Source organism: Manis pentadactyla, chromosome 7 (assembly GCF_030020395.1).
Source record: "Manis pentadactyla isolate mManPen7 chromosome 7, mManPen7.hap1, whole genome shotgun sequence".
NCBI lineage: Eukaryota > Metazoa > Chordata > Mammalia > Pholidota > Manidae > Manis > Manis pentadactyla.
In genome coordinates, this window is record NC_080025.1 from 147,037,561 (window position 1) to 147,048,443 (window position 10,883).

The window sequence follows — 10,883 nt, forward strand, 5'->3', positions numbered from 1 at the left end:
CTTAGCTATTCGTTCTCAGAGGCAAGATGCCTGGTTCTCTCTCCAATCAAAGCAAAATCGCCCACCCCATGAGAAACGCCCGCCAGTGGCAGGGCTGCCCACGGTCCTTTGGGCGTGAATGGAGCCCCGGCCCTCTGGCCAGCACGGTGCTGTGCATCTGAGAACTTGTCACCGTTACCACCGGGGGATGAAAAGCCCAGGAACGTCTCTACAGCCTGGGCTCATTTACTGGGAACTTGGTGCCAGTCCCTCCACCACGTTCCCAGGAAGGAAAAATGCTCTGTTTAGTGCAGTTACCAAGAAGCCCAAGTTAGGGAAATGTTTGTGATTTACTGCTTGAAATGTTAAATTCACCTTAAACAGGTAAGTTTACATAAAGAGCTAAGGACTATGCTTTAACAATTTTACTACCCCACTGAAAAATGGTGTTAATTACTCTGAAATCCTATTTCTATTTTCTACCAGCTGCGGCGCAGGTTCACTGGACTCTAATATGTAGGATCTATACTGCTTAACCAGCTATAGATGCATCACACATCTTCCCAGCTTTCCCAAGTAAATAAGTGACATTAACTTAAAACTCTTGACTTTTACTAAGAACTGCGGTGGAAGAGGGAGTGTAGCAGAGCCCTCTTCCTCTTCATTTTGGTAAATCTTCCTAAAGTTCAGAATTGCTTCCTCTCCAGGAGCCGGTGGAGTGGTTTAAACAGTGTGCCTTCTAGGCAATCATGGAACATATGGCTCTTTGGGAGCAGAATTTATATGCTCCTACCCAGTATATTCTCATGAACAACAATGAGGATTTCTTTTTTAAAACAAGTGTAGAATAGGCCCTGACATTTGAAATAACTAAAGGTAGATTCCATTGAATGTAAATATCCAAGAGTGAGACTGTTCCTGCATTCTGGTATTAAGTGTGGTCAAAAGGTAATTTCTCACATGACCCCCAGGTCCCTTGCCATCGCCACACCTACGAAACACCCATACAGAAGGAACAATATAGGTTAGTTAGTAGTAAAACCCATACACTCAGTGTTGGCTGGAAGTCTTCTAGAAAAACAAGAACACAACAGCAGTGTTTGCAGTAGAACCAAATCTGGTCACTGGTGTCATCTTTTAAAAATACATGATGATGTGATGTGATAATAAACCAACTTTCTCAATCATTTGAGTTCAGAATATATGTGTGAGAAAGGAAAATATATTGTTCACTATAAAAGCATCCATTATTTGTTATGCATTCAATTAAATTATAGAGATTCAAAAGTTTTTCAACTTAAGGTTTCTAGAAATTTAAGTGTCATTCATGACATAAAGCGAGCTTGTTCCTTTCACCAACAGCCATACATACCATAACCCAGAAGGCAATCTGGAATCTGTGGCAATATATTTCCTTAATTTCAAAGCCAACCAAGTATTTAGGAAATCAAACCAAGTTCTTACCGAATAGAACTCTATACTTGTAAATGTGCATAAAATATACAGTATACATTTTAAATCCGTTTCATTTATGAAATGTCTTCACTTTTTTTATTACTGAATTAAATGCTTTGCTGTAAGCCTGTTTGTATCAAAATCCACAAAGTAATTTATTTTATGCACACCTCAGCTTCACCTACAGAAAGAATTGGAGTTTGTCATGATGCCAAACAACAGATTTTCAATAAAGTATCAGATATGAGACAACGTGGTATAGACGAGAGACATACACTTTCTCCTCAGGAAGACGTAAATGCAGACATTGACCTTTGGGGCTGTGACTTCACTCCTGCCTCGCAGCACTGATGTTCCTAGAGCTCATCGTGACTAGCAGAGGACTCACACAGATCTGGAAAAAAAAGTTAGAGAATGTCACAATCATGTTAATACCAGCCCGTAAGTCATGACTTTCTGCAAAAAACACATTCTTGTGGAAGCACATTTTAAACATGCTTTTACTACAGAAATTTTCAAATATACAGAAAAGTAGAAAGAAGGGTAAAATCCACCCTCTTGTACCACAAACCCGGTCTCAACACTGGTCAGCACTCTGCTGTCCCTGTCCCATCGCCAGTTTTTCTTTGAGTATTTTAAAACAAAGTCCAGGGACTGCATCATCTTGCCCGTGGCCACAGGAGTATTTAAGGAATACTTTCAATAGGGGCAGAGTGCACTTGACGTTTGATCCAAGGAGTGGGGGAGCGTGGAGATGCTTCAATACATACCATTCTTCCAACTGGAAACAATTAATGTGAATGCTCTTTAAAAAGACTATGGATTATTTTAACCACATAATTTATTTAAAATAGGAAATACGCTGGCTTCTGAAAATAATGATTTTGTACCTTAGAATTTAACACCCCCATTAGTGTTGGGAAGTCAACCCAAAAGGTAATAAAAATGCTTACTTCACCTACAGGCTAACCATTTCTAGATAGTTGATACCTTATTCTATATGTTGCATTCAAAGTGATCATGTGACTAGCTCATCAGTCTGAAGTTTTTAACTGCTAAGGTTTGATCTCAAAGCAGAAAGTGATACGTATACAGAATATATTTATGTTTTTATATTTATATCTTCACACAGTCTATCTAACCAAATACCTCCACAAACCTGGGACTTTCCATTCATTTGCATCTAGAGTGATGTGTTCTCTATCTTTTAATCATGACCTTCTATGTTAAGATTTGAAAACATCATTTTGGCTTCAAGACAGTAAAATGACAATCTGGAGAAGCCTGGGTTACATGCCACAGAATATTCCACCAGGAAAAGCTAATGAACTCACTTTGATTTTTTGCCTAGGACAAAAGAGATTACATAGGGACTGACCACCACCGTCAGCCTGGCTCAGACCCCAAGAACACCGTGCATTTGGTAACTTTTATTCCATCCAGTGAGTAAGACTGTAGAGGCCTCCACTGTAGAGGTCTGCAACCCGATAGCCTGTCACCGTGGATTCTTTCCTTCTTCAAAACGATGACACATATTTATGAAAATGTCACTGCCGTGTTATTTTTAAATTCACTCACAGTCGTCTTAAATGTAACATATGTTTTCTCCATTATTCCCTGTTTATTTGTTTGTGTGTAGGGGATGAGCCTTAGAATCTTAATATTTTAGAGAGTCACACATGTGCTAATTAACTAGATGTGAGATCCTCTCACAATGTATACATATATTAAATCACCGCGATGTACACTTTAAATATCATACAACATTATATGGCATTTATACCTCAGTTAAGTTGAAATTTTTAGAAGGGTGTGAATGTGCCCTAATCTGTTTCTCTGTAATTATTAAAGTGAAATGACTTGTGCTAAATAGGAAAAAAGCAAAACTTATACATACATAGACATATATATATAGAGAGAGAGAAAAAAACATATGTATATAAGGTATATATAAAGTATAAAAAGGGACTAACCTTCCAATCAAATCTCTAGTTCTAGAAAAATCTATTTAAAAAAAAAATGATCTCCCTAAAAGCAATATGTGGACACTTGAACAGCTCTCAGTGTACTGTCCTGCACACAGGATACACCGGTTAGAGCTACTGGTTAATGTAGTTTCAAAACCTCTGATAAACACACACACGGTCCTATCTTCAGAACATCATTTAAATTGTGGTGATCAATCACAGCACGTTGTTTACAATAGAACAAGATAAAGTATTGCCTTTACAAAACAGGATGAACATCACATTACTGTAGGAAACTCACTACTTGGACTTTAGATTATGTTTGAAAGCATGGGAGTTTTCCTACAATGTGACAGTCCGGCCTTCCACACGGTTATCTGAAACCACCATGTAATGTTAGAACATCACTTCACTGTTGCTGTGTCATTAGCCACGATTCTCACTGCTGCGTCCCTTTCACCTTTTCTGCAATAATCTTTAAGTTTGAGAAAACTCTTGACCTTGCTATGTGGTGTTAACTAACTTCAACAGCAGGAGAGTTGTGGGGAGGTGGGAAGTCTGCTCTCACTTTAGCATTAGCTGTCGTCTCAGTTCTCAATCCAGGAAGGTCTGGAATGTGCCCGAGTATGTTTCATAGAGAAACATAGCTGGCAGGACCCACTGGCACCTCAGGACGTGGCAGCCATGTGGCACCTGAACCTCTGGAGTGGTTACCTTGTAACCTCAAGAGCTCTGAGGCACTGGTATTTATCGTAGGGACTCAATAAGTTTTAAAAAAATTAAATGCTATTAAGATATAATTACCTAATCATGTTTTGTTTTATACTAGTAATACTGCACGTATTTTACGCTGTACGCTTGTATTTTTTTGAGGTTAATGTTAATTTTTATTTCCAACTATAAATATGCAGGAGGAATGAAAAGGAACAGTTCAAATTACTGAAAGTAAGTCAAATTGCTGTATTAACAAATGGAGTCATTTTCCCAGAATCTTATTATTTGGGGCAATGACTGCCGTGGAGCTGGTGAAACTTTCTCAGGTCCTCCTGTAATACCTGAGCAGGTGCTCAGCTGTGTGCATTTGCCACAGATAACACGACAAGTCCAAACCCTTTCTGAGGAAAAATACAGCAAAACAAGTATTTCCAATATTGCTCATTGCATTTTTGCTTCTATCTTAATGCACACATATATCTCTGAATTGTTTAAAAAACTTCAAAAATACCTTCCTTGGAAAATTGCAGCTATGCACTTATTTATGTGCATTTCATTAATTACAACATTACATATCAATGAAGAGAGCTCTCAACTCCTGAACAGTCCTAACTGTGCTATCTCCCTGCCCTCTCATTCTTCAAACTCCCAATCAAATCAGGTTTTCAACAGAAAACAACACCATTCTCTACAATTTTTTCATGTTAATGGGCATTTACAACTTTCTGGTTTCATAACTTTTAATGATATATTTATCTACAAATGTGCAGTAACTACTATTTTAAGGACCTTGGCACTAAATTTGATATCACGGATACAGGTGAGTTCTACTTCATTCCACACATTTGTTAAATGCTCAATGTCCCAAGCTTCCACAGTTGCTGAAAGTACTTTAAATCATTGTCTTCATATGTATCATTCATTTTGTTCCAAAGACATCTGAAGAGAATGCACAACTTGCACTACATTCTCGTAAATGTATTAAACGAGTATCAAAACGATATTCCAGGAAAAGGCCTCCATTCAACCCAGCAGACGGGAGGGCCAGTGGTGGTGACATGTCTTAACTCTGTAAATAGCAAACAAAGTTTCAGCAATTTTTTTCTAGATTCTGAGTGTGTGTGTGTGTGTGTGTAACAATGCAGGTCAAATGTTATCTCCCACCCTCTACAGAAAAAATTTTTTTTAAGAAGTAGATATTCTGTGAAAGGAACTTGAAAAAAAAATCCAGCGCCCCACCTAAGTAAACAAACAAAAACCCTCCTCAAATTTCTTGTTAAATAAAGATCCCACTTTCTGGTAGTAGCGGTACTAGGCAAGTCAGAGTCTCCTCTCCTGGCCCAGGATGGAGAAACTAATCCCAAAGCTAAGAGGACGTGCTCTGGAGTGAGCCAGCCCTGCCCGAGCCGAGCCTGTGCCTCTGGACAACCGGGAATCTGGGGGCTCTGAATTCATTTACTTGTGGAGGAAAGGAAGGGAACAGGAAAGCCACACAGCCCAGCGGTTTTGTTACATGTTTGCTCTCACATGGTGTCCTTTCCGATTCAGCGGAGAACCGCTGGTGGCAGGGAGATGGCGAGGCTCATTTGAAAACAAGCTGCTGCAGTGCTGAGTGGAGGAGAGGGGTGGGCGCCGGGAGGGCACATGTTACATCAGACACAGTACCTGATTTTTCACTGCACAGCTTGTCAGCGAGGTGGTGTGCCTCCTGGGCGATAAGAAAGAGTATCTCCTCTTCATACTTCTCTATTATAGTTTCGCACTGCAGAAACATAATAACAACATATGTGGATAGATACGCACGCACAGCATCTTATTAGGACTTATCAAAATTTTATTAGCTAAATATATAGAGTCGTGTTACCAAGGTGGTCCATTTTTATTAGCAGTTTTGGTTTAAGACATCACTGTGTTGGATTAACCCTCTCCCAAGAATGCTAATTGCATCATTTTCCTGGGATTTAACTGATTAGTCGCGTTGAAAGATGAGGGCAAAGGAAAGAAAATGGTTCTTTGGGTTTGTTTCTCTTCCTTAAAACTGGAGTGCAAGGAATAGGGAGAAATGGGTCTGCTACTGATGGAGCTGAAAAGTCTTAGCTTTTTGTTTTGCTTTTAGAACCTTCTAAAGAACACAGGTCCTTGCAATGGTTAAACCAGTTTCCTTCAGATTTAACATAATAATCCATTTGGTGGCTTTAAAACAAGGTCTGAAGTGTGAAAACAATTAAGCTTTCCCAGCAATCAAAACAAATGCATCTTCAATTTCACTGTGGACAACATGCTTGACAACTACTCAGGGAACTTCTTTTTCATACGGTTTAGAGATATATCCATAATTTCACTTTGTATCCCTCCCAGAAGTCGGACTTTTCAGAAAAGAGGGAGCTCCCCTCTGCCCTTGCGTCTGAAAACCTTACATTCTAACTGGAGAATGGTCTGCTCAGAGAACCACGGGGCTGCCGCATTGGAACTGGGAAGCTACGGGAGGCGCTCTTCAGAGACCCGCGAATCACTTTCTGAGTTCATTAAGCAAGACTTTAAAATTTTTAAATGGCATTTTAAAATATTTAAATTCCACTGTAATGTGTTTATTTAAAACCTATGAAATGCTAGCACATTTACTCACTGCAATTTCTATTCCACGGTACTTTTAACCCTGAATTATTGCTTTTACCTTTTAATTAAAATGAAATCTTCGCAAGTCAGCTAAAGCCCTTATTTCAGGGTTTCAGCATGCCTGACATTTTGGCAACGTGTGAACTTAATACGTTTTTTAAACAGGCTTTCCCATCACTTCGCCTGATTCAACCGCGTTAAGTAAAGTGAAACATATTGGGATGTATTTTGCCAGGCACATTCTAGCAAGCAGGAAGCCAGCATTCGTGTAAAATAAACATTACAGTGGGAGGAAATTTGGCGTTAAGCCAACTATCATACCTAAGCCTTTGTTTAACTTGGTTTGTGCTAAAATAGTTTAATTAACTCAAGGAAAAAACCCTCTCCCTTCTGTGAAGCCCTAGAAGAGAAAAAGATGAGGGTCATCACTCTCTCTTCATCATTTGGCTATAAATATTTGAAAACGACCTTCATTTTAGTTTGGATTTTAAGTTAGGAACCACAGCCCCTGCTTTCCTTGCGTGGGAGCCTGTGAGCCGTGGGCCTGGGTCAGAGGACCGAGCGAGACCCCTCCGGTCTCCTCGCAGGGGCGGCGTGACGCGCACTCTTGGTCTTAAAGTCACTGCGGTCTGCAGCAGCACTTTCTGGAAAACACCACCTAAGTGTCTCCACTGAGACGAAATAGCACATGCCCCTGGGTGTCTCAGAAGGCAAGTCACTAAACGCACAGTTAACCCTGGAGGAGCAGCAGGACCACAAAGCAGATACCATTTTCACGTCAGTTGTCTTGAAAAACTCAACAGCAACCAAAACAAACAGCACAAACGGGCGCCCAGAACGTGTTCCCGGGGCCGGGGCTGGTCGGCCCAGAGCGGAGCTTACCGCGAATCTCAAAGGTCTGTAAGCATCAGAGTGAAAATAGAATTTCTTAAACTCTTTGTATGTTTTGTCTCCTTTCCTCGGGGCGAATCTCTTGAACGTCTTCTCCCGGGTCACCGGGTCTTCTTCAAGCTGGTAGTGATTCATTCGCTCACACACTTTCTCCAAGAGGTCGGTCAGGAAAGCCTCGGACTGGGCCAGGGGGACCTGCGAAGACAGCCGCGGGAGGCCTGCCTCAGTGGGCTTTCGGGGCCCCGCCGAGGGGGGCGCGTGGAACCCGCACCGCGCGCCGCCGCACCGGGACCGGCTCCCCCGCGGAGCGGGCACGGGCCGCACTAGCCGCGTCCCGAGAGGCCGGTTCCACCTCGGGCCGCTCACAAGGGCGTATGTTTGCAGGTGGACAGACCTACTGGTGGTCAGAGGGGAAACCGCACTGACACAGGTAATCGTTTTGAAAAGTCACTCGACATGCAGAATAAGGCGCTGAGCACAGAAAATGGCTGTTACCTATTTACTTGCCGGAGGCGGGCGGGAGGGGGAGAGAGGCGGGGAAAGGAGGGACGGCGGGGAGGCCGCGGGGACCGCGCGCCCGGGCGCAGGGGACGCGCCAGGCGCGGCGGCCGGGGGCCGAGTCCCCGTCGCGGGCGCGGCCGCCGCCGTGCGGAGCAGCTGGTGCCCGTCTCCGGGCGCCCCTCTCCCTCCGGAATCCGGCGGGGATTCAGAGGACCTCTCGGCCGCCACCTCCGCCCCGCGCGGGGGTCAAAGAGCACCCCTCGCCCTTGGTAACCGGGACAAAAACTCGGGGGCCGTCTAGACGGGTCAAGGTGCAGGCCGCCGCGGCCCCGCGACTCCTTCCGGAAGGGGGCGGGACCCGCCAAGGGCGCCGGGACGCGCCGCGGCCCCGGCCGCTGCGGGCTTTCTCTCTCTGCACCCTCCGCTGATCAAAGCAGGAAGTTTGCATGACAACCGCGGTGCAGGGGCTGAAGCACAAATGAACTCGGTTTCTGCGATGTTGATCTATCCAGGCTCCTTTGTCCCCTTTCAGACGCAGTGTGAACCCTTCCGGTGCCTGCGACCGCGCGGCATTCACATGCGCGCTCCGGGCGCACAAAGGGTCCCCGCGCCTCCCGCCATCTGGCCGCGGGGTTCGCGGGCGCGCGGCGGGCTCTGGCTCGGGCTCAGACCCGGCCTCCGGCAGACCGCTCCGAGATCACCGCCGCCACCCCAGTTTCAATAAGGAATCGACTTTGTGAGAAAAGTTTATCGAAACGTGGGAAGGGGAAAGAGCAAAAGACAATCCCCACCAGTTAACTGCGGACGCCCCCACCCTGTGCGCCGTGACAATGTCCCTCCTGCTGGAGCTGAGATTCATTCTCAGCTGCTGTCAAGGCTTGTGCACTCAGTTTTGCAGTCAAATCGTTTGTTAAACAGGAATATACCAAGACATGTATTTATTCCCTTAAATATCAAGTTTTTAAAAACTAGAGTGTTTAATTTTTTTTAAATGTCTTCGGTCAAAAGACCCTAAAGTAAGTGGCTTAAAGTGCATTCCAAATACAAGTTGCATTTTATTTACACCTTTAATTATGCCATCCGAGCATTGTAAGTTGTAAAAGGAAAACACACGTTTACCAACAAACCAAAACTCTGTTTTACTAATTTACAGAAAGTAAGGATTGAATATGTACTGGGACTGAAGCGTTTTAAGACTCAGAGGTAAATTCTTAAATACAGCTCACCAAGCAGACATTAACGGAATGCGTTTTCTCCTGCCAGCCTGTGCTTTTAGTGTAGTTCCTGATCTGATACTATGAAATGTATCCATTGTACTGTCTGGATGTCAACAAAGCAGCGTTTTACTTCAATGGGAAGAGTAGACTTTCATTTACAAGCTCTAACGGGAATCCAGAAATCCACTCTTTCTCCTCCCTTCCCTCGTCTTCCCCAAACGCAAAAGTAAACACTGGCCTGGGCTGGGGGGTCCTCGCAGGAGGGCTGGGGGGCTGACTGCTGGAAGAGTGTTTTTGGACCCTGCAGCTTCCTGCTGGTACATCCCAGGAGTTCGCCTTGAGACCATTCTGGAAACAGTTTTTTTCTAAATTGACCTAACCTTCTGAGCTGTGTGCAAAAATTGCCGAGCATATATGATTTGAGTGAATCACGATGTTAATGTGTGAAAGGCTCTCCTTCTGTTTATTTTCTGGGTTGGCATTTTTAAAAAGCAGTCCCCACATCACAAGTTACCACAAAATGGGATTGTTTGTCTTATTTTGAAAGTGTAAATTCCACATGTTTGAATGTAGTAGTATTGTGCCTCTTTTAACACAAGTATGTTATATCAAGGGATCAACGTGTATTTTCTTGACTTTATAAGTGTTTGAAAGCTAACTGGCTTTTTAACGTTATTAGCTGGCTCTTTTGAGTAATAGGAGAGAATGTTAGCTGGCAGATAGTTCAGAAAATACTACATTACAATCTTCACTAAAAACAAGGAAGGAAAAACACCCAACATGAGACTAGTAGAGCTCATCTTACCGAAGATTAAAGAAGCAATTGACACAAAAACCCTAATCAAAACATCCAATTTTGTGAGAAAAAAATTAAGAGAAAGATGCTTATACACGGTAGCTTTTTATATACACTTATTAAAATGCACATGATAAGAGTTTTAAATGGTACCACTTGGCTGAGCTACCGGCAGTAAATTTAAAGACGGTTCACAGAATAATTGAGCCTTTCTCTCCCCTCAAAGTGTTGCGATTCTAAGAGAGCAATAAGTATTGGGACAAGTGGAATAAAACTAAATCTTTCTTTCCATATACGAAGATTTTGAATAGTACTTGTCAATAAAGCAACTCCTATTGTAATCTTAGGGGAGAGTCGCCTCCTCGCTAGAAGGAGGGTCTCAGAGATACTAACCTCATTAAAATATGAATGAAGACGCCGCCATCATTGTATGGGGGGAAAGCCCATTCACTGGCGCCCGGTGTTCCATCAGCCATTACTTTTACACGTGGACTCATTTGGTATAAGTTATAAATACAAAAATGATCCGTTAAATTTCAATGCTACCTTGGAGCACCCTGATCACAGTAAATCCTAGCTTTTCCCATTTTGAAACCTACCTACGATTCTAAAATCATACTTAGCACAAATAGTGTCCTTTTTCTCCCCTTTAGGCTTCTTCTGACCACGTGTCTGTTCTGTGAGCAATGCAATGAGAATGGGAGGAGGCCCCATACCCCAACTTGAAAACGGAACAAAGTAGTTGAA

General features: G+C 43.1%; 1 protein-coding gene across 3 annotated transcripts; it reads right to left on the reverse strand.

Moving 5' to 3' along the window:
* Positions 1-746: 746 nt before the first annotated feature.
* CNPY1 (canopy FGF signaling regulator 1) lies at positions 747-8,212 on the reverse strand. 3 transcript variants are annotated; one of them, XM_036899679.2, is made up of 4 exons: positions 8,118-8,212; positions 7,614-7,817; positions 5,781-5,877; positions 747-1,828 (listed from the first exon to the last, which is right to left on the reverse strand). In XM_036899679.2, exons 2-4 carry the CDS (start codon positions 7,755-7,757, stop codon positions 1,791-1,793), a joined length of 279 nt encoding a protein of 92 aa, XP_036755574.1. In that variant the 5' UTR covers positions 7,758-7,817; positions 8,118-8,212; the 3' UTR covers positions 747-1,790. The 3 variants fall into 3 exon arrangements, with proteins under 3 accessions (XP_036755574.1, XP_036755575.1, XP_057360921.1); XM_036899680.2 differs by lacking the exon at positions 8,118-8,212 and adding an exon at positions 8,021-8,111; XM_057504938.1 differs by lacking the exon at positions 8,118-8,212 and having other exon boundaries at positions 7,614-7,936.
* Between the last annotated feature and the right edge of the window lie 2,671 nt (positions 8,213-10,883).

Coding starts and splice junctions, on each gene's coding strand:
- CNPY1 (XM_036899679.2), bottom strand. CDS start 7,757: ATGAATCACTACCAGCTTGAAGAAGACCCGGTGACCCGGGAGAAGACG. Junction 5,878..7,613: donor ACAGACCTTTGAGATTCGCG/GTAAGCTCCGCT, acceptor ATGTTTCTGCAG/TGCGAAACTATAATAGAGAA. Junction 1,829..5,780: donor GCTGTGCAGTGAAAAATCAG/GTACTGTGTCTG, acceptor TTTTTTTTCCAG/ATCTGTGTGAGTCCTCTGCT.